The sequence below is a fragment of the Meleagris gallopavo genome, chromosome 6 (assembly GCF_000146605.3).
Source record: "Meleagris gallopavo isolate NT-WF06-2002-E0010 breed Aviagen turkey brand Nicholas breeding stock chromosome 6, Turkey_5.1, whole genome shotgun sequence".
Taxonomy (NCBI): domain Eukaryota; kingdom Metazoa; phylum Chordata; class Aves; order Galliformes; family Phasianidae; genus Meleagris; species Meleagris gallopavo.
The window spans coordinates 5,073,652-5,095,760 of NC_015016.2; the positions used below are offsets into that span (position 1 = coordinate 5,073,652).

Here is a 22,109-nt window from a genome sequence, read left to right on the forward strand (position 1 = left end):
TACTTTATTCTACTTAAAAATATGTGTCCCTTGTGGTGCTTTATTTTCCTAGTTAATTTTTTTCAGTCCTACATATGTAGGTTTCTCCAGAAGTAATGCCTCCTATTTATTTTCATGGGAATGACAACTGATACAAAAACACAATAATACTACTTGATAGAGCAAATTCTCAACAAAACACTATTTTTTGAACAGAGTCACCACCATTAGCCAATTTGTGCAGGTGATCTAGCTGACTGTGACTCTTCATTTCATGGTGTGACAACTGTGCATGGCTGTCTGGAACTTGGCTTGTCTTTTACATTGCTCTTGCCACTGCTGAAACACACCACCTCACTGTTTGGTCTTTATAAACATTCATCAAGCGTTGATAAATATCAGCGGGTGCAACTTCTTCCGCATGGAGGAATTCAGTGACACACCTTTGCTTCATACCCACTTCCATATCAGGTGTCATTCTGTCAGATTGCCCCTCTGCTGCCATTTGTCCAGTGGTAACAAAATGTAACGGAATATGGGTGAGAAGGTTCAACCTCTACCACCAAACCACTGATAACTGTCTCTGGTGTCATGGGCCAACATAATAAAATAGGAGGCATTATTTTCAGAGCAACCCTCGTACTTCCTATGTTTTCTAAATTGGTGTGAAAGTTTATGCAATTTGGTAAATGCTCTCTTCATTACTAAAACTCTCTTCATACTAAATTATTTTACATTTTTGAGGTGGAGGAAATAAAGTGAACTAATGCATTTGAATCGTCATTCTTTATTTCCCCAGGCTCTAAACCAAGCATGGAGCAATTTATTGTTCTGTTACACTCAAGTGGGATTCTTTTTGAATAGATTCTGATTACACCTCTACTTTGGGTACAACTGCATCAGTAACTCAATGGGCAATGATACAACTGTTTTAACAAAAGAGAACATTTTAGAAAAAAGAAAGCCATTTTGAAGCTTTAGTACTTTTCTGACTTAGCTATTGTTTTAAGTGATTGCTTTCAACATTATTCTCCTTGCAGGAATTGGTATTTTTATCTGCAGTTCTTTAAAGTGACCCGCTAACCATATCCCAGATGACTATTTTCAGTGTCAACAAGTGGATGAGCGTCCTTGTCCTTTGCAACCATCTGACAAAGAAGAGATCACAGTCCAAAAAGACAGCTCAGAGAGCATCAGTGCTCTTTTACCCTTACTGTCTCAAAATTGCCTGTCTTGAAGAACAGTTTTGTCGGAGGAAACCCAGCCATGTGCAGCAGAGCCAGGGAGCTTTTGCCTATAGTGTGTCTTGATTAGGTGCTACTTCAGGCACTTGGGGCCATTTCAGATCCAAAGAATCTGAGAAGCGATCCAGAATCCAGAAGATTAAATCAGATTCCCATAGCTGATTTAGATACGTAGGGGCAAAAGCATCCACTCCAACATCTGTGTAAAGCAGGGGCTTTCATCTTAGGGATTTCTTCACCTTTCACATTTTCTTGAGCTGTATTTTGGGAACCATTGGGACCCATCTATCTACAGTGCATCTCTTTTGCCTGTATTCAGTGTCTGACAGCCCTGTATGCTTGGAGGAACAAGACAGAGCTTTTAAAACATTAATTTGAGAAGTTATCTTTACTTGGTGGTCTGTTGGAGAGATCAGAATTGAACTTGGCTTTCCCAGATCCTACAGTCCAAATATCCTTTCTTTTTTCTATGGCAGAGCTAGAGGAGTAGATCAAGTAGGAGTTGTCTCTGCATAATGTGGGAACTCATAATAATGAAAGTCTTATCATCTTGCTCTTGTGAGCTGAAAATATTAAGTATTAAATACAGTGTGCCTACAGTTGTGCTGTGTTTCTTATTGACTTCAGAAACCTAAGCCTTCAAAAAGCATAAAATAAAACTAATTTAAAATGAAATGTTAAATAAAATTTGGCAGTTCTGTTTATCTTCTGGTATTGGAGTTGTTTGAGGGTTGTTTTCTTTTTAAAGTTTTTTATGATAACAAGAGAACAAATATTATGGGTTTTTTTTTTGGGGGGGGGGGAGGGGAGGGAGGGATGGGAAAGGAATCAGAAATTCCCCCCTAATTACGGAGCTTCAGAATCCATGACACCAAAGATCACCAGAATGACAGTATGTTCCTCAGATCTGGCAGTGTTTCAGACCAAGAAAAACCATGTACTGAGGAGCAAGTTGTCTTGGCATGATATCAGAGCCCTGTAATGGAGCTGTTACCAACACTCCTTTTTCCTGTTCTAGCAGTATAATTAAACAGTTAACACATTTCAGAAATAATGGTATAATTAATGTAATTAAGCAGGGCCTCTTTCACTAGAAAATAGGGTGGTAAAGCAGCACTGCTGTTTCTCTGATGTGAGAAATGCCCCTTTATTTTCATCTGCATCTTTCACCTGTTTACACAGAGGTAAAGAGCAAGGCCAAATTTTTAAAATTGCTCAAAGTGCCATTTTCAAAAGCTGTACCCCAGCAGCACACGTCTAATTGGGAAACTGGTGAGCTCTGGTCTTAGAAAAAAAGACTGCTTAGACGATTTGGAAAACCCTGCCCCAGATCTGCCTTACGTTTTTTTTGCCCTGGTTTTACTCAGCTGACCTGATGTGTTCATTTCAACAGACCTCTCCCTCAGATGAGGCCAGCAAGAAGCAGCTTTTAATGCCCCATCGCCCGTCCGTGGACCACTCGGATGAACCCTTCCAGAGACAGAGGGCAGTGAGTGCTGTCAGCATCATCACCAGTGCCCTGGAAGGTAAGTCATGTCTTTGTCTCCCTGCCCAAAGCCAAGTGTGTCTTGGTTGGCAGGAAGAAAGCAGCAAGTAAACCTTAAGGTTAAACCTTTTTGTTTTTGGGAGAAAATATTGCAGAAATATTACAATCCCTATAATATGAGCAATGCCTTAACAGAAGGCTGTGTAATCTTACCATAGACATAAACATCCTGACAAAATGCTGGTGTTATAATCAAAGTTGGATCTGCTAACATTTTGTTTACTCTCGGCCTCCGATGCACAGAGAGCTAACCAAGATGAAGTGTAGCGGAGCACAAGACTATGCATACAGTTACAAGTATTATACCATCATAGAATGGTTTGGGTTGGAAGAGACCTCAAAGCCTTGCCATGGACAAGAACACCTCCCACCAGCCCAGGCTGCATACAGCCCCATCCATCCTGGCCTTGAGCACCTCCAGGGAAGGGGCATCCACAGCTCTCATGGCAGTGCCAGTGCCTGATTTCCCTCTGAGCGAAGAATTTCTTCCTAACAGAATCACAGAATCACAGAATTGTAGGGGTTGGAAGGGACCTCTAGAGATCATCGAGACCAACCCCCCTGCCAAAGCAGGTTCCCTACACCAGGTCACACAGGTAGGCGTCCAGGCGAGACTTGAATATCTCCAGAGAAGGAGACTCCACAACCTCCCTGGGCAGCCTGTTCCAGTGCTCCGTCACCTCACCGTGAAGAAGTTCTTACACACATTCGTGCGAAACTTCCTGTGCTGCAGCTTATGTCCGTTTCCCCTCGTCCTGTCTCCACGTACCACTGAAAAGAGACTGGTCTCACCGCTATGGCCGCTACACCTCAGATATTTATAAACCTGGATCAGGTCCCCTCTCAGTCTTCTTTTCTCAAGGCTAAACAGACCCAGTTCACTTAGCCTTTCTTCATAGGGGAGATGCTCCAGCTCAGAGATGCTCCATTATTGAATACTTCTTAACAAGAGGAACATCAGATCAGAAGAAAAAGTTTCACAGGCTTTAGGTATAATAATAGCTCTATGTTTGGCTTGGAACAGCCAGTCCAGAAATCCCTTCCCCCTTTTGTTGCTTGATTTCTGCTCTTGACTCCTGGGAAAGCCATTGCTTCTCTTTTGTCCCCAGACATTGCAAAGCCTTGCAGTCAAGGAGGGACCTACTTTTTTTTTGTTTAAAAATAAGAGGGAAAATGCCTCCAATTTTACTCTTCCTTTTACAGGTGTCTTTCAAAAAATATTCAGTATGTAGTAATTTTCAATGATTAGAAAGGATGTGAGTTCTTAAATGGTTTAAGCTATTTTAATGCCTCATCATTACCAAAAGAGGATGGCCACACCTTCTTCCTTCCCCATTCCTGCAGTATGATTGGGTTGCACAAAAAGTTGATTTTCAGTGAGCAGGATTAGCTCACCCACGAGCTACAGGAGTACAAAGGACAGAGGAACCAGATGTAGTTGAGGGGGACAAAACTATCTGCTTATCAACAACCTGGGCTTAAAAAAGCTTTGTTGATTGTAGAGTTTCAGGGGAGAAGCAGCACATCTGATGTGGGCATTGTGGGCATTGTGAAGGTATCAAAATCAGTGAGAGTGGAATACACAGGGTTGGTTAGAAATGATCATGAGGAGTATGCAGATAAATGGGTTCTTCTGGTTCTACCTGGAAAGCTAAGTCCATTAGGAAGTGGCTACCTCAAAGTCTTCATTGCTTTCAGAGGTAGGTTTCTGAAAACAATGCAGAATAAGGATTTTGCATGGAAATTGTTTGGGTTATGAATGGTTCTCACACATCATTTTAGGCTTTCCTATCTAAACCCTGTGTTTGGAAGCTGGAAAGTAAGAGTTATTTGTTGGGAGCAGTTTTGCTTCCCAGAGATCTCTGGGCAGTGCAGGTGTTTCTGCAAAATCTGTATGTTTAGGGCACCAACCAATATTTTGAAAATGTGCTAGAAAGCACCTAACACTGCAAATCTGTTGTCCAACGAAGGAAAATGCTTTTAGAATGCATCCTGACTTGAGAAAGGAGGCTGTTTATGAACTGATTCAAATAACAGGCTTGGCTGAAGCTTTCCTGTTATCACCTCAGGTTCTAATTATATAGACTAAAACTGTTATACAGCATTCCATGCCCATAAAGGAATCAGAAAAGGAAAGCATTAAGCAATTCTGTTAATCATAATCATTCAGCCATTAACTGTCTTTTCTGGCTTTTCTTTTTCATCATTTAACACAAATTATACTTACAAAGCCATTTATCTTCTTTTGTGCTCAAATAAAATGAACATATAAAAGTTCTATTTTAAATAACACTTTAAAAGTACCTTTAAAAAGAACATTGGAGCTTTAGTACCACATTCAAACTGCACTCCCCTGATTTTGAGAGGAAATTGGACACTTAATGCTTTTTTTGGATTAAACATCAAGAACAGAATCCTTCTGATAACCAGTGATACTCTGGCTCTTAAAACAAAGTATCATTGGCTATGGTTCTCATAGGCAATCTTCAACCACCTTGATATTTCCTGGAAAAAAAACACTACCAGGCCCACACAGTCCACGAGGTTCCTGCTGTGCATTGAAGATAACTTGTTGATGCAGATGGTTGAGCAGACAATGAGGAGAAGTGTGCTTTGTTCTTACAAGCAAGGAAGGACTGGTTGGGAATGTGGAGGCTGGGTGCAGTTCGGGATGCAGCAATCATGAGATAGTGGAGTTCAAGGTTTTATGTAGAAGAAACCAGGCAATAAGTAGGATGCCAGCCCTAGACTTAAGGAGTGCCAACTTTGACCTCTCCAGAAACCAACTTAGAGGTATCCCATGGGTTAGAGCATTGGAATGTAAGGGAGCCCAGGAGAGTTTGTTAATGTTCGAGCAGCACTTCTTCCAAGCTCAAGACTGGTGCATCCCTAAGAGTAAGAAATCAGGCAAAGGTGACAAGAGACCCGCATGGATGAGCAAGAAGCTCATGGAAAAACTCAGATGGAGGAAGATCTATAGAATGTGGAAATGGGGTCTGGACACCTGGGAGGAATATAGGAATGCTGCCAGAGCATGCAGGGATTCAAAAAGGAAGACTAAGGTTCAGCTGGAATTAAACCTGATGGGGGAGGTCAAGGACAACAAGAAAGATTTCTTCAAGTATATCAGTAGCAAAGGGAAGACTAGAAAAAATGCGAGTCCACTTCAAAATGAGGTGAATGCTCTGGTAACGGAGGACACAGAGAAGGAAGAGATAGTGAATGTCTTCTTTGATTCGGTCTTCACTAAGACTAACCATAGGGGATCTCAGTCCCTGGGAATAAGAAGTCTGGGAAAAGGAAGATATCCCCTTGGCTGGGAAGGATCTGATCAGAGATTGTGTAGGCAAACTTGATGCGCACAAATGATGCAACCATGAGTGCTGAGAGAGCTGGCAGAAGTGACAGCTAAGCCACTCTTTGTCAACTTTGAAGGTTTGTGAAGAAGGGGAGAGGTGTCTGAGAACTGGAGGATAGCCAGTGTCACTCCAGTCTTCAAAAAGGGCAAGAAGGACGAGTCAGGAAACTAGAACAATCAGCCTCACTTCTGTCCCTCAGAAAGCGATGAAACAACTTGTTCTGGATGCCATCTCCAACCAAACGGAAGAGAAGGTATCAGGAGTAGTCAACATGGATTCACCAGGGGGAAATCATGCTCAACTAGCATGGTAGTCTTCTATGATGTCATCACCAGCTGAGTAGATGGGAGGAGAGTGGTAGATATTGTGTACATTGAATTCCGCAAAGCTTTTGACACAGTTTCCTGTAACATCCTCAAAGACAAGCTTAGGAAATGTGAGATAGAGCAGTGGACAGTGAGCTGGACTAAAAAATGGCTGATTGGCAGAACTCAAAGGATGGTTACCAATGATAAAGATTCTAATTGGAGGCCCGTAACTAGCGGTGCTCCCGGGGGGTTGGTGCTGTGTCAGGTCTTGTTTAACATCTTCATCAGTGACCTGGTTGAAGGGATAGAATGCACTCTCAACAATTTTGCTGAGGAGAGCAAAATTGTTTTCAACAATTTGCTTTCAACAAGACCTGGACAGATTGCACAGTTGAGTGGAGAGAATCCTGATGAGGTTCAACAAGAGCAAGTGTAGAGTCCTACTCCTGGGGTGAAACAACCATATGCATCAGTACAGATTAGGGGCTGACCTGCTGAGAAGGAGCTGGAGCTCTGCGGAGAAGGTCCTGGGTGTCCTGGTGGACAACAGATTGGCCATGAGCCAGCAGTATGCCCTGTGTCTAAAAAGGTCGGTGGTACACTAGGGTGCATTAAAAAGAGCATGGGCAGCAGGGTGAGGGAGGTGATCCTTCCCCTCTACTCTGTGATGGTGAGACTGCATCTGGAATACTGTGTCCAGCTGTGGGCTCCTCAATTCAAGAAAGACAACTGCTGGAGAGAGTCCAGTGTAGGGTTACAAAGATGATTAGGGGTCTGGAGCATCTCTCATATGAGGAAAAGAGAAGACCGAGAGGAGTTCTTATCAATGCTTTTAAATATCTAAAGGATGGGAGTTAAGTGGATGGGACCATATTCTTTTTGGTAGTGCCCAGCAACAGGACAAGGGGCAGTGGGCACAAACTGGAACATGGGAAGTTCCATTTGAATATGAGGAAAATATTCTTTATTGTGAGGGTGACAAAGCTCTGGAACAGACTGCCCAGAGACGTTGTGGAAATTTCTCTGGAGATATTTAAAACCCACCTGGGCATTTTCCTGTGCGACCTGCTGCAGCGAACTGCTCTGACAGTGTGTTGGACTGAGGGATCTCCAGAGGTCCCTTCAAACCCATACTATCCTATGATCCTGTAAATCAGCTCTAAATATTGGATTTGAGCTCTTTTTCTCTTAAACACTTTAAAACTCTTCATTTTAGATTTTTCTAAAATGAGACCTGACAATGAAAACAGCTATGTTCCAGTCTAAGTTAAATGAAGACAGTTTATTCTTTTAACCGCTTGAACTTGCCAAACTGGAAAACAGAGTGCAGATCTATGTGAAATACTAGCCTTTGCATATGCAGTGTGAATTTTTCTCTTTACTTGTGACTCCTTTGAAAGGTTACTACTTCCAGAATAGGCCACTGTCTGCTAAGTACAATTAACTGGCAAAAAACCCAAAGTACATAATTTGCCTGTTAGGATAGAAATATTTTTGTCCTAAAAAAGAAAAAAAAAAATGGTCCGGGGTAATTCAAGAGTCTGCCTCTGTGTTGTAAGTCATATTAAATGTTTCCTTGTCATATAACTCAGTGTGCATTGACTGTTATTTTACTGCTTGTGTCTTAGAGCTTGAGGAATCACACCAGAAATGCCCTCCGTGCTGGAACCACTTTGCTGTTAAATTTCTCATTTGGGATTGCTGCCCGTTTTGGCTTTTAATCAAGAAATTTGTCAAGTTTGTGGTAATGGACCCATTTACTGACCTCACCATCACCCTCTGCATTGTGCTGAACACACTCTTCATGGCCTTGGAGCATTATAAGATGACAAAGGAGTTTGACCACATGCTTTACATAGGCAATTTGGTAAGTGAATATAAAGGTGAGATGTCATTTGAGGAATGTATTTGTTGCTTTTTAAAGTTTTGGCTTAGGTCTTGGGAAGATTCTCTTTTGATATGCTGTCAGCATTGCTTTGCCTATTTCATGTCAAGCAAGAGCGCACTGTCACCTCTTCTGGCGTTTAAAAATTACTGTTAAAAATATTTTTAATTTCAGAAGAATTTGTACTGGAAAAGACACAGGATATCTAGCTATGACATGGTGGAACTGCCCCCTAAAAGTAGTACAAGCAAGATTTACTATAGGACCAGAAGAAGGTCTGGAGTACCCTGGAACGTGGGCCTTGCTAAGTCTGAATTTAAGAACCTCAAAGTGTAGATGAGAAAAGTCCTTTATTTTTATAAAAAAGATGGCTCTCAAGCTGGGATTCACCTCGCCCAACTTGGGATATTTGCAGCATAGGAGTCTCTGTCGGAGCTGATTGCATTTAAAGTCAATGGAGAGAAATGGACAATTTTAAGCCACAATTAATTTGATGTTTTTAAGATATTTACTTTTGGATAAGGTGAACTGTGCCCTGTAAGCCACTGATTTCAGTGACCATTAACTGCAAAAGGAGCATGCACAGATGCTGCAGATGTCATGTCTGCACTGAGATGCATCCTACACTGGCAGGTTTAGGTGGGCGGTAACAATGATCACAGTTCTTGTACCAGCACCAGTACGCACAATGCAGCTCATGTTTTTTTTCTTTTCTTTTTTTTTTTAATACTACTCCTTCTTGTTCTTATCTGCAGACCTCCTCAGGCAGATTGAAGGTCTCTCAGCCTGTGGAGCCAGTCCGCAGGTTTTCTGCTGCTGTGTCCTGGCAAATCTCCCTGTCGCTATGCTGGGAAAAATTAGGTGTCTCCTTTGGCTGCTCCAAACCCACACTCTACTCCTTTGTGGGAAACAGTAGATAAGCGTAGCTTGGAAAGTCACCCTGCAGAACTGCACCCAGCTCCTCTATGCAGCCAGCCCACGTTGTGGGGATGTTGCTCAACCATTTGTGGCCTTCTCAGATGACTCCTCAGATGATAAAAAAAAAAATCCTTTGGACCCAGCATCCGTGACAGCAGGTGGCAATGCCGCCGTCCCGCCCTCTGGCTGGTAAATGCGTCTGTTCCTTGCTCTGCTTTTGACAGAGCAGCTTCTCTCTTTGCCAGACCACGGGCAGCAAATCTCCAGCCCCTGGCATCCCTCCTGCCCACAGGGCTCCCAACAAGGCTGATGGAAATGGAGACGATGAGGAGAGGGGGGGGGGAAATCGCAAAGGAAATTTTGGTGAATATTGCAAAATTTTGCAGAAGATGGTGTGCTTCACCCTGAGCTTCTCAGCACTGCCTGGAGCTGTTTTGATTTGTGTTAAAGTGTAAAATAAACAAAACAGCCTGCTGCTTATGTTTGGGAGTAGGCTGCTGGCCCTGGGCTGCCCTTCCTCTCAGATGCTAGCATGGGTGAGAGGTTCCCCCCACCAGATTTCCTAAGCCCTCTCATAACAGGAATGGTTGCGAGCAGAGCAGGTCAGGGAAGGTAATTCCATCCTGTGGAGGATTTTGCAAAGTCATTTGTAATGAAAATTGAGTGTGTTTTTTTGCAATTCGCCCTGTAAGGGATGGCAGCCCCAGCTCCAGGGCAGGCTGCCAGGTGCCTGCTTCCCCTAAGCCACCAACTGCCAGAGCCTCCTCTGCGCCCACACTGAGCTCTGAGCTCCTGCCATCCCATCTAACCCTCTTTGAGTGATTACACCAGCATTAGATGGGGGAAGATATTAAAAAGGGCACATCTTTGGCATTTTTTCCTCCAAATAAGTGTTTCTGAAAGAAATGAGAGTGGGATATGAATTTGCTATCTGTGAGAGTAGTCTGCCTGCTAGGCGTTGGAGATCTCCCACTGTGATGGTGCTATCTCCATCGACCAACTGTGTGGCACTTACTTCCTTTGGGCCTCTATAGCTTATCACTTACAGCAACCAACATTTCTAAATGCCCTCACAAGGCCTGACCAGCACACGCACAGCTAGATGATGTAAGGCAGGTAAAATGAGATTTTTCTCAATTTCTGTGTTTCTTTAGAAATGGAGACATTACTGCAGAGCAGGTGGAGAAATTTATTTATTAATTATTTATTTGAGAGAAATTCCTCTAAGTCCCCACTGGCACATTCACAACCACAACCAGTAGGATGGCAAGCTCATAGAATCACCAACGTTGGAAAAGACCTCCAAGTTCATCCTGTCCAACCACTCACCTACCATCAGTCTTTCCCTTCTAAGTCACGTCCCTTAATACGACATCTAAATGTTTCTTGAGCACCTCTAGGGTCAGTGACTCCACCACATCCCTGAGTAGTGCATTCCAGTGCCTCACCACTCTTTTGGGCAAGAATTTTTTTGTAACGTTCAACCTTAATCTGAACCTGGTGCACCTTTAAGCCATAGTTATTCTTTTGCTTTCCAGCCTTTATCACTGCAGCATCCAGCTCCTCATATAATCCCAACAGCGGCTAACCAGGTGCCAGCAATTTGATGACTCCCATTTGAAATTTGTCACTGGTGCACGTACATGGCTCCTGATGCCTATAAGATGGCTCAGACATTTTTTCTATTTTGCTATGACATTTCCTTCTCAGAAGGCTATTGATTAAAAAAGATTCAAGCAAAGGAAGCAATCCTCCTGAGTCATTTCTCTGCAAGGCGGTTACACAATGTAGGCAGCACGATGGTGTGGGTTTGCAGGCAGTCCCCTGGATATGATTTCACAGCCATCTAGTTTGGGCTGGTTTGCTGTCCTTAGGGGAACTGGGGCATTCAGGTGGGAATCTCTGCTATCTCCAGCCACAGTGACTCAGAAATTGCGTGTCAATTAGGAAACAGAGATGGACCACTGTGTTGGGTTCTTGATATGGGACACTGATAGGATGGCACTTCACACTGACACAGTCTGTAGTACTCTTTCCCTGACAAGGAGAATATATTTTACATAAGGAGCTGTGCAAAATGGCTATTGGAACAATCCAGCCATTCACTCCTGAAGCATTATAGGATAAAATCAGACTTTCTTCAAATGCGAGCTGTGATTTTTTTTATTTTTTTTAACTCCTTATCACCTTAATTATAGAGCCTCAACTTTTCCCTTCCACACAGTGGTGAGTTTCTCTTATTTCTTACTTAGAGCTGATCACTTTTGCTGAGATAGGTAGAGACATTTAACATATGGGAAAGAAAATATTTCTTCTTGAGTGTTTGTTACTGCTATATCAGTTCTGGTGTCCCCTCTTTTTGACATACACAGTGCACTGATATTGACTGCTGTGTAGAAAACCACGTGCTTTGATATAAAAGTGCAGCAGAGAACTTTTCAGAACATGAAGCTCTGTGCACTTGAGCAGGTACTTAGGATGGAAATGAAACTGTGAGTACAACACGATGCTCACATTTTCTCATTTTAAGCTGTCGTATTTATCCTGATACTTAAGGAGTGCATCTGAGAGGATCAGATCTGATTCTCTCAGATGCTTTGCAGGAATGGGTTAAAATTGAATTTGCTGTCTGAATTTGCAGACTTCCTCTGTCTTCTTTCCATGCCTTTTAGGCAATATTTATATGTTGTTCTAAAGAAACATGTTCCAATTAAAAGCTCCACTCTGTGACATTTGAACTGTGTCATAAATAAGCAGTGCGTCTTCAAGATGCTGTGAGAAGAAATCTGCTGGAAGTATTTGTAAAAATAAAAAAATGAAAAATAAAAAGGTTCAAATTAGGGTCTCTAATTGCCTTTGGGGCCAGGAAGAGAGCTCAGAATGGCTGGAGGCTTGAGCTGGTATTGACAGTAATAACAAAATAACAACGGATAATACAGCTGGTACGCTGCAGTCCAGATATCCCTTTAAAACTCCCACTCCATTCATTCAGGTTTCTCCACTGAAATAGATTTAACCTTTATAAAAGGCACCTTTACGCTTTCTTTTCTACCACTGAGAACATGCAGGCGACAGAAGGCGATGTAAGTGTCTGTCCCCATCAAGGGCTGAACCCAGACATCGCCGAGCATCGCTGCGAAGAGACCAGACAAAGCCAGAGCTGTAGCACTGATAAAGAATCAACCGTGAAAGATGACGTATTTGCTCTCAACGTGTTTTTGGCTTTCCGCTGTGCTCACCTGTGACTGTGGAGACTGCGATAAAGGAGGGACGTGTGGAAGGCTGTTTTCACTTTGCGTTTTCTTTCTGCAGGTCTTCACTGGGATTTTTACGGCAGAAATGATCTTCAAAGTAATTGCCCTTGACCCCTACTACTATTTTCAGCAGGGATGGAACATTTTTGACAGCATAATTGTTATACTGAGCCTGATGGAACTGGGTTTATCCAGCATGGGGAACCTGTCCGTGTTACGCTCCTTTCGATTGGTAACGGTCTCATTCTGCTCTTACCCCTCTCCTTGCATTACATATAAGCTCTGAGATGAATGCAACATATTTTCTTAAAGAATGCATCCAGTAATAAAGACTTTAACTGCTGCAAACTGGTGAACAGTACGTGACACTAATTATATGTGCTGTGGGATAAATGGAATTGTTCCAGATTTGCATCAGGGTAAATGAGAACATAATTTGATTCCTTCTAGCCGTGCCAGGTACTCGAGGCGCACTTTAGATGTTTGAGATGCAATTTGTAATAAAAATCTGCTTTTTTATACCTGTACACCTGTTAGAACAACCAGCAGATAAATGATGGCCCCCAAAATGCAAGAGCTAGTAACATGTCTTTTTGGAAGTTGTTATTCCTAAATTATATTATAAACATGTCACCATTCTTTTAAATGTTGTCAAAAGAGAATGTCTTTGAATTATTCACAGAGAGATTTTTTTTTTCTAGAGCTGATCAGCATAACACAGCATCTGTCTTTCACGGAACTCCTTAGCTGTCAGTTCCTTTGTTATGCATGGGATAGTGGCATTCGATTAATGAGAGACTGTCGGCATATTGGAACAGAAAAGTCGTTTCCTTGCCAGCCTGACATTTGTGTTGCACTTCATGTACCAGGATGTCCATGTTAATCATTCTGGCCATGATGTGGCTTCAGAAAGACCAGGAAAATAAGCCCTTATGGTTACATTTAGAGGAAGGCTTTTTTTTTTTTTCCCCCTTTTCTAAAATTCTCTTTGCTGCTCAAAAATGCAAATTTTTCACTGCCGCTGCTGGGCCCTGAGAGCCTCCTGTCAGGTTCTGAGCAATGCCTCTGCAGTGGGGTTAAAATTAAGCCTTCAGCTGAAAACACAGCACTAGGAACAGTTTACATCCTTAGAATAGGTCTTTGGTGGGACATGGGCTATGCTCAGCCTTTGTGATCCTTGGCCCAGAGGTGGTTTTCACTCTGGGAGCTATCAGCTACCAGCATCAGGCTGAGGCTTGCAGTGAAACACAGTGGAAATGCTTCTCCCATTGCAGTATCGAACCCTAAGCCCTCTCCCTGCAGATGCTTGTCAGGCTGTTTAATTTGAGGAGGAAAATAACCCAAAGGAAAATACTGAGACATGAGACTTCCTCCTTCCGTTCCCCCCAGTGATATCAGGGAACTGAGCTCAAAAATCACATCTGTCTAATAAGGCAGAGCAAAGCTCCTGAACGCTTCGTTCTCACCCAGGAAGCACAAGTGATGTTTTATTAATAGACGTAGTGAGGTTCACAGGAAGTGTGGCTAAAATCCCCTCATACTGTGGCATTCCACGTTGTACCCACTTTAATAATTAATCAGCTGAAATGTCTGTTGCTTCTGTGAACTGACACTGTTGTATGTGTTTTGTTCACAGCTGCGGGTCTTCAAACTGGCCAAGTCGTGGCCGACCTTAAATACTCTCATTAAAATCATCGGTAATTCCGTGGGCGCCCTTGGGAACCTCACCCTCGTGCTGGCGATCATCGTTTTTATTTTCGCCGTGGTAGGAATGCAGCTTTTTGGGAAAAGTTACCTGGACAATGTTAAGAAGATAAGCACAACTGGCAATTTGCCACGGTGGCACATGAACGATTTCTTCCATTCGTTTCTCATCATCTTCCGAATCCTGTGCGGGGAGTGGATCGAGACCATGTGGGACTGCATGGAAGTAGCTGGGCAGCCCCTGTGCCTTCTCGTCTTCTTGTTGGTCATGGTGATAGGAAACCTGGTGGTGAGTTGTCCAGATGGTTTCTTCTCCCTTTCCTGTTGGATGTGTGGAAATGGATGTCCTTTTATCCAGGAAGTATAAAACTTGTGTTGCTTCGAGGCTTTAGTTTTTGCTGAACCAAGGTCTCACCCAGAGACATTTGTTCATATCCCAAGTCATTTCAATGCTAATTGAGATGGAGGCTTAATGTTTTTGCAGAAGGACAGGTAATGTTTTAGAGGAAAAAAAGCCACACAGGCTTGTTATAATGATTTTATTCCTTAAGGCATTGGTGAGACTTAAGAGATTAGAGATCTCTTTTCAGGAGTGAATATCACCTTAACTGCCACTGTACTGGAAGATATTTTTATTTCTGTTCATTTCTGGTCCAGAACAGGTGAGCCTTACAGCTAGCACAGTGTCTTTGAGAGGAGTTTCAGATATGTTTAGCTGGCGTGTTCTAGGAAGCTGTAGGTTATGTTTACAGTTAAGTCACTTGCTCATTGCTTTTTTAATAGACCATCCCATAAGCTTGGCTTACATAAGCTCTGAACCTATTAAGGCTGAATTGTATTTCCCTGTTGACATCTTACGGAGCGCTTTGCTGGCTTGCAGTCATTGTGGAAATGTTTTGCCCGTTCAGCTTACAGAGCATCTTTGACATTGAGGCTCTAATGGGCTTACTGTTTATGCAGTGAGTTGTTTAATAGTGGATGTGGCCATAAAATTGTTGGGCTTTGCTACGGACTGCTTTTAGTGGTTGTTTTGCCTTTTAAGTACCCGGGGTTTTGCTTCTCGGTTGCTGGGATAGGAAACTCCTTAAAGGAGCCTATGAAAGAAACGAGAACAGTTTTTGTGTTTGCATTAATTTAAATTCTAATAATTAGATTTTTCATTTAAAGAGAAAGCTGCAGTTTATAGATTTTTGTGTAAATCAAAAGATTAAGCTATGATTACTGAGAAAGTGGCATGATTTCTTTTTGCCTTCACTTTAACTTTCTACCATGGTTTTCCTTGAGCTTTCTTTCTGGATTAGATGATGTGAGACAAGTTATGACTTTCTGCATATTTTTGCAGGGAGTTCAGCCTAAACTGAGAAATTTAAGCTCCTCCTACTGTTAGTCAATGGATTCTGTGTTTGTATTGAAATCTGAAAATAATACCTAGGAAATTCGAGAGAATATGTTCATATTTGAAATATTAATGAATTACTCAGTGAATGTGCAACATCTTATTCCCTTAGATATTAAAACCCTTGACGTTGCATGGGAATTGTTAAATATAAAATCCAATTCAGAGGAGATTGTACGAACAGCATCCACATATATTTATACTTCTGTGCTCTGAGAAGACTGTCCCAGATGTACAACCAGATATTGAAGACCTCTGTCAGCATGAGTAATCTGAAGTTACTGGTCAGCTGAAAGCAAAAGTGCCAGCTTCATGCTTTTCAGCCATCAGTTTTGTATGCACGTAGCAAAGACTGGGGAATAGGAGTGATTATTGTATGTAAAGGTCTTAGGGTGAAAAAAATAAGAAGAAAAAGATCCATAGGTGTGATAGTGCAATAGTACCAGGCAAATGGGAAAAGAACAACAGGTTCTGAATCATGAGGCTCATTCCATGCCAAGCACATAGAGATTTTGTGATGTTAATTATCAGGTAGAAAGACGATTCTTTTCTCCCACAACATTAGCAAAAGTCTTGGTTTCTTCAGTGAGAATGGACTGAATTCACAAAATCACTCATTTGCTGAAGAGCATCAGACAAAAGCTCAACTGGCCAAAAAGCACTAATAACTCTCTAAAATAAGAAGACAAGCTCTGGCTGCAGACTGGGGTGGGAAGAGTTACAAGCATTGTGATTCTATGATATACTCAGTGCTTGGGTTTGCAGGTCTTATCGAGCCTCACTAACATAAATTCAAAGGAATGGTGGAAGAAAAGCATGGAAAATTAGTAAGTGCCCTGGGCAACTTCATGTTATAGAGCAGTCAAGCTGCTGAAAGGAATTTTAGTAATTCTTAAGTCTTTGGTTGGTATTCATATATCCCGAAAATGTCTTGCACTGTGCCACTGCTGTGTGAAAGTATGTGCACTGCTGGTCAGCTGATAGTTGAGTCATCCTCAGAGAACTAAACCTTACAGCATAGTTGGGGAATGACGTGCTGTGTGACTGCCTTCTGCACAGCAATACTGTGCTGCTAGGATCTGGCAGCATTTTTAGAGTCATGGAAGCTACTTTGGAAGGGAAAGCCAAGCCAGAGGAATGATAAAATAGGCTCGCTATCATGTGTAAGGACTTCTGAAATTGCTAACTGAATAATTATGATTACAGTTAAGACTTAACATATTTCCTGAGTACATATGTGTTCCTGAGTTTAGTAAGGAAAATAACTGAGAGAGGAGTTATTAAAAAGGCAGAGAGGAGTTTGGGTAACGAGGCAGTCCTTACTGCCCTGCTCTGCTGGGTCAGCCAGTGTCAGAGCTGAGGGTGACAGCAGCCGCTTCTCAGGGGACAACCTCCTGCAGTGGGGACTGCTGCTGTACTAATGACATGCATGAATAAAGTTGACACTCCAATCACAGAAAGAACAACCTTCCAACCTCTTTGCGTGAGTCTGACGTGTGCTGGCCAAGCAACCCCTTCATTCTTGTCCCTGCTGCTTGGATAAAGTGAGATTTCTACCAGCTTCTTCTAGCATGGTACAAAGTAAAGTTTATGCTTTGAGTTATAAACATGCCAGGGTGGATAGTCTGTCACAAGAGAAGATGGTCATGTTTTTACTGGGATGAAAATTAAAATAAAAGGTTGGAGATGCTCTTTATCATTGGTTATGGGCAGTCCTTTTGTCCAGTATCAATGTTTGTAACCCAGAAAAATACTGAGAACCTTTTCTGAGAACATAAAGATAGAAAGCATCACAAATTTCTAGGGTGCCCAGCTATACTGCAGGAAGAACTGCCTAACTGTCATCATTGTATTATGATGCATGAAATTATGAAAAAACAAATCGTAAGGTTACACACTCCCCCCTGTTTAAGTATTTATGTTTTCATAGAATCACAGAGTCACAGAATCATTAAGGGTGGAAAAGATCATCTAGTCCAACCATCAACCCATCATCACCATGCCCACTAACCATGTCCTTCAGTGCCACATCTACCCTTTTAAGTAGTTTATCAGCAGGGAACCTTTGTGAGGATATAAAGATATACCTATCATTCACTGAGAGCATCCATATTTAAGATAACCACACAGATCTATCTTTGCAGTCAGATCTGGTCAACAAAATCCATGAAGTCATAAAATATCCTACCCAAAGGTAAGTCTAAGCTGTCAGATTAAATAGACCTCAAAAGTGCTTGTTTCTGTCCCACTAACTCAGCTGTAGGCACCCATGTGTATTTATCACTGGTTAATTGAGCCAACAACATGCTGCACCTATCAGAGAGCTAAATGAGATTCTAATATGCATCAGGAAAGGTAATTACAGAGGAGAAGGAGAGTATCAATGCTGTTGTGCAGTGCTCTGCAGTACTGGATGTGCAGCGTATTCCTTTAGTGACTGGCGCTCAAGAGAGATTAAGCCAAACTAGGAAAAGCAAAGAGATTTTAATTAGATGAGGGGAATGCAGAAGAAGGCAGGGAGAAGTGTGTAGGTAACAAGAAAGAGCTCTCGTCAGAGGAGGAGGATAAATCACCCATGGGTGCCCTCAGAAAAGGAAGCCTCAGGCTACCAGTGCAGTGAGGCTGTCTAGGAAGACTTTTCCAGAAGACAGCTGGCCCCAAACCAGCAGCCTGTGAGATGGAACTTGGTTAATTTCTGAAGGAAGCAATTCAACAGCCCATGTCAGTAGGGGTCTTGACTTGGTGACCTGAGAGGACCTTCCAGTCCTCTTTTCCCATGATAATTTGAGTGCTTGTCGCAGGACTGCTCAGCATGATTTGGATGAGAATTGAAGTGGCTTGCTTTAGTTAAACCCAATAGAAACTTGTCTTTAAAAAAAACTGGATGCCCTGGAGTCTGTCCTTTTATACCACTTTCACATCTGTGGAAGCCTTGATGTTTTGATGGAAGCCTTTTCTGTTTTGACACAGTCTGTGACTGTGACACACAGAAAAACAGAAATGTCACATTCTTGGAAAGTAGAAGTTTTTCTTTCCCTACATTCTTCTACTGAAGTCAGTATGGGATGGTTCCTTGAAGAAGTATTCTAAGAAAGCGCTGCTGAACAACCATCAGATTAAAATCTGTAGGTCCTTAAACCCAGCAGATGACACAATATCTCAGCAGGTCTCATTAACCACCATTTCTTTCTTTAACATCCAAAGTCTGCTGATAAAATGGCATATCACCAAAGCAGTTCTGACAGAGTGGTCTCTGCAGTGTCAGATCTCTGCAGCAAGGCAAGAGAGCATGAAACCATGGTCCAGGGAGTGTGAACAAATGGTGATTTCTTAGTATTTTGACTTCAGAGTGTCCTTCCACAACAGTCTCCCTTCCTACCACTGAGAGATTGTTCTGAGCACCACCAGTGTAACCTGGAAGGGAACAAATATTCTAGAATGAGAAGGGAGGAAAGGCCCGTTAGCATGGTTCCTGCCCTGACAGATGTGCCAGAAGTAGATTTGAGTTGGGGTGGCTTGAGTAGGGAAGAGAAGTGACTAAAGGTGTGGGTGCACTGCTTAGCCAGTGAGAATTGCTTGTTAATTTCCTATCCCAAATCATCTTTATAAGTAGCAGTCCCCAAGAACCACAGGGAGGGGCTGGGTGCCATGTACCTATCTAATACTTCATTATTGTGGCCGTAATCCTACTTTTAGGCAAAATCTCTTTCTGGGTGTGCCTGCAAGTTTGTATCTATCCAGATTGTTTTTATTCCTATTTAATTAATATTAAGAATGAAGCAAAATTGTGTGATAAATAATTCTAGTTAATTTGCTTTGCTTCATCTTTGCTTTGATAGCTTTGGTGCCTTTTGTTTTGTGATTCTGCAGTCAAACAAACAGAACAAAAACCTCAGAAGAGAGGTAGCTGTGATGTATAGTGTATAAATGTGTAAGGCAAGACTGCTAGCTGGGCAGAGTAGTCTTCATCATGGGAGCTTTGTTTCTATATGAAGTTGTTTCCTTGAGTAATTTGCAGAGTATTATCGTTTCAGCACCCTAATATCTGATTGAGGAACACAAAATGTGATGTATGTGACCACTGCATAGACAGACTATAAGCCCTCCCCATAGGAATCCTTCAGCCCACGGTACAGATGGGTACCTGGGTGTTCACAGTCAAGGGACTGCCTCAGCTGGGAGGCTTTGGTCAGCACAGGGTATGACAAAGCTTAATAATATGGAGTGAAATGATCTCTCTCAGTTGTACTCAGCATGAGGAAATGTTTCTGGGCATATTTAATTTATTAGTGAAGGAGTAGCCATAAAGTCCTGTCTCACCCAATACTGATATATCTCCATCACAGTAGATGATCAGCAGATCACAGCCAGACTTGAAAGATGTTTATGGTAATGTGTCAGATTTTCTCTTTAAGTGAAATGGATATAGAGAACTATCATTGTCCCTGATGGTAGAATGACAAGTAATAACAGAATTACTAGGAGTCTAACAGACCTAAGAAAATGTGAATAGCAATTCTGCACCTCAAGCAGGCTCTGACAGAGCTCAGACAGCAGAAGTGTACTGGGATGGCCAAAGAGGGTCTTTGGATGGGTCTTGTATTTCTACCTGAAATGAAGGGACTGTCGCTGAGGGAAACTACATCAAGACTCTGACCTTTTTAGGAGACATGAGGCTTTACACAGGGGATTTCGGGTCCAGAAAGCTTTTTACAGGGTGATTATGGTTGCTTTGCACCAAAGGAATTAGGCCTCATTCATTCAGATTTCTTGTGCCAGTAAATGAATGAAAATGGAGCATTGATGACCTGTGATAGCACATTTCCAGCTATCTCCTTATTTTCTTTTCAAATTTCAAACAGATCTCATTTTCAACAAACTTACACTGTCTCTCTAGAGAAATGTACAACTGAAGAGTTGCAGCCATGCTTGCTGCCCTGAATCAAGTAATTATTTTTGTGTTTAATGACAAACATGCTCTTATTCATGGGGGCCACTGAAGACTTCTATTCTGTGAATAAACATTACTCTCCTTGGAGGGAAATGTAGTTATATTGTGGTTGTACAGCTGATGATTAATATGAATGAACTAGAATTGTAGAATATCGTGTGCCTCCTAATACCAAACGCTAGGTTACATTTGCTTGTTGAATATTAAAGCAAGTTTGGGAAGAGTATGTTACAAGTTAAAGTTATAACTTCTTTTTTCAACATCCTAACCACCACAGAGGTCTGTACCCTCAGGGTTTGCATACCGTCCTTCATCCACCAAGCAGATATTCTCACTGAGGCAACATTTGCCCCATCAGTTCCTCTTCCTATAAAAGGGAAGGAAGAAGAGATATGACACACTAGTATGTACTTTGGGGGAGAACAGTACTTTACAAGCAAATGTGCATCCACAGGAAATCCAAAGAGAAGTTCAGGTTTTCCAAAGTCTTGCACAAGCAGCACCTCTCCTTCTGCTCCCCCATGTCTGTGTCCCGGGTGCCATTGCTCACCTTATCTGCTCTTTCAGCAGCTCTCGCCATTCTAGAAACATTCGTTTATGTTTCAGTGACATCAGCTGTGAAGGCCACTAGGCAAACAAGCAGGAATACTCATGTCGGGAACGGTCAGTGTCAGGACAGGCAAAATGTGCAAAGCAGCAAGCAGGGTGCATGAGGGTACAGCAGCAGAGGGACGTGCTGAGAAGCTGCAGGAGCCGTGGTGAGAGTTGGAATGCTGGAGATAGGGGCTGAAGAGATAGTGAGGGTCCGTAAGGAGTTTGAGCCCCAAGGAAATGTTAGCACAGAGTAGAAGTGTCATTTGAATCAGTCTCATGAATTTGGACACTGGTTTAAGTGAGGTGAATTTTCCTCCTCAAGTCACGTGCAGCTTTGTGGAAGAGCAGCCCAGAATGCATGAATAAGCACCTTTCAGGACCCAGGCAAAATAGAGTCAAAACAACTGTCAGCATATTACCATCCTTTTTGCTTCCATTGATGTATGCTTATGGTACATTTAGTGTGATACCAGAGAATCCAGACCACAAAGGAAAACAGCCAAACCACAGCACTTTCCCAGCTTCTCCCTTCATATTTTTCATGCCAGCTACTGACATAGCCTGTGAGTCCCTGGGCAGTTTCTGCTGTTTGTATACTCCATTATCCACCCTTGCTTGAACACTGTCCAGGAAGCAGAGCAGTCAGGTAGCTGATGCTTTTGAGCAAACATCTGGCTGTATCTGCTCAAGTATTAAACACCATTAAAAGGAATGAAAGGCCCACCAGAAACAGATGGCATCATGTGAAGAATCAAAACGATGAATCCTGACACCAGCAATCAATCAGTCCAGTTGCCTCTAATGGCTCCTAGCAGAGTTGGAAAGCCTGCATCCATCTGTAGGTTTGTTTGGAGTTAAAGACAAACCTTTTGTCTAAGACTCAAGGCTTTTTAAATTGTGTGATTTATCAATGCCCACAGAAACAATCATTGTGTATGTTACTGGGCATACATCATATAATAACCAAGGTT

General features: G+C 42.2%; 1 protein-coding gene across 4 annotated transcripts in view; it reads left to right on the top strand.

The window, feature by feature from the left end:
* The window catches only part of LOC100543777 (sodium channel protein type 5 subunit alpha-like), a 589,192-nt gene that overhangs the window by 103,150 nt on the left and 463,933 nt on the right, over positions 1–22,109 (top strand). For all 4 annotated transcript variants that reach the window (XM_019616237.1, XM_019616239.1, XM_010712352.2 and 1 more), the window contains 4 exons: positions 2,617–2,749; positions 8,065–8,303; positions 12,552–12,725; positions 14,130–14,486. In XM_019616237.1, coding sequence (XP_019471782.1) covers positions 2,617–2,749; positions 8,065–8,303; positions 12,552–12,725; positions 14,130–14,486 — 903 coding nt within the window. The remainder of the gene's footprint in view (positions 1–2,616; positions 2,750–8,064; positions 8,304–12,551; positions 12,726–14,129; positions 14,487–22,109) is intronic.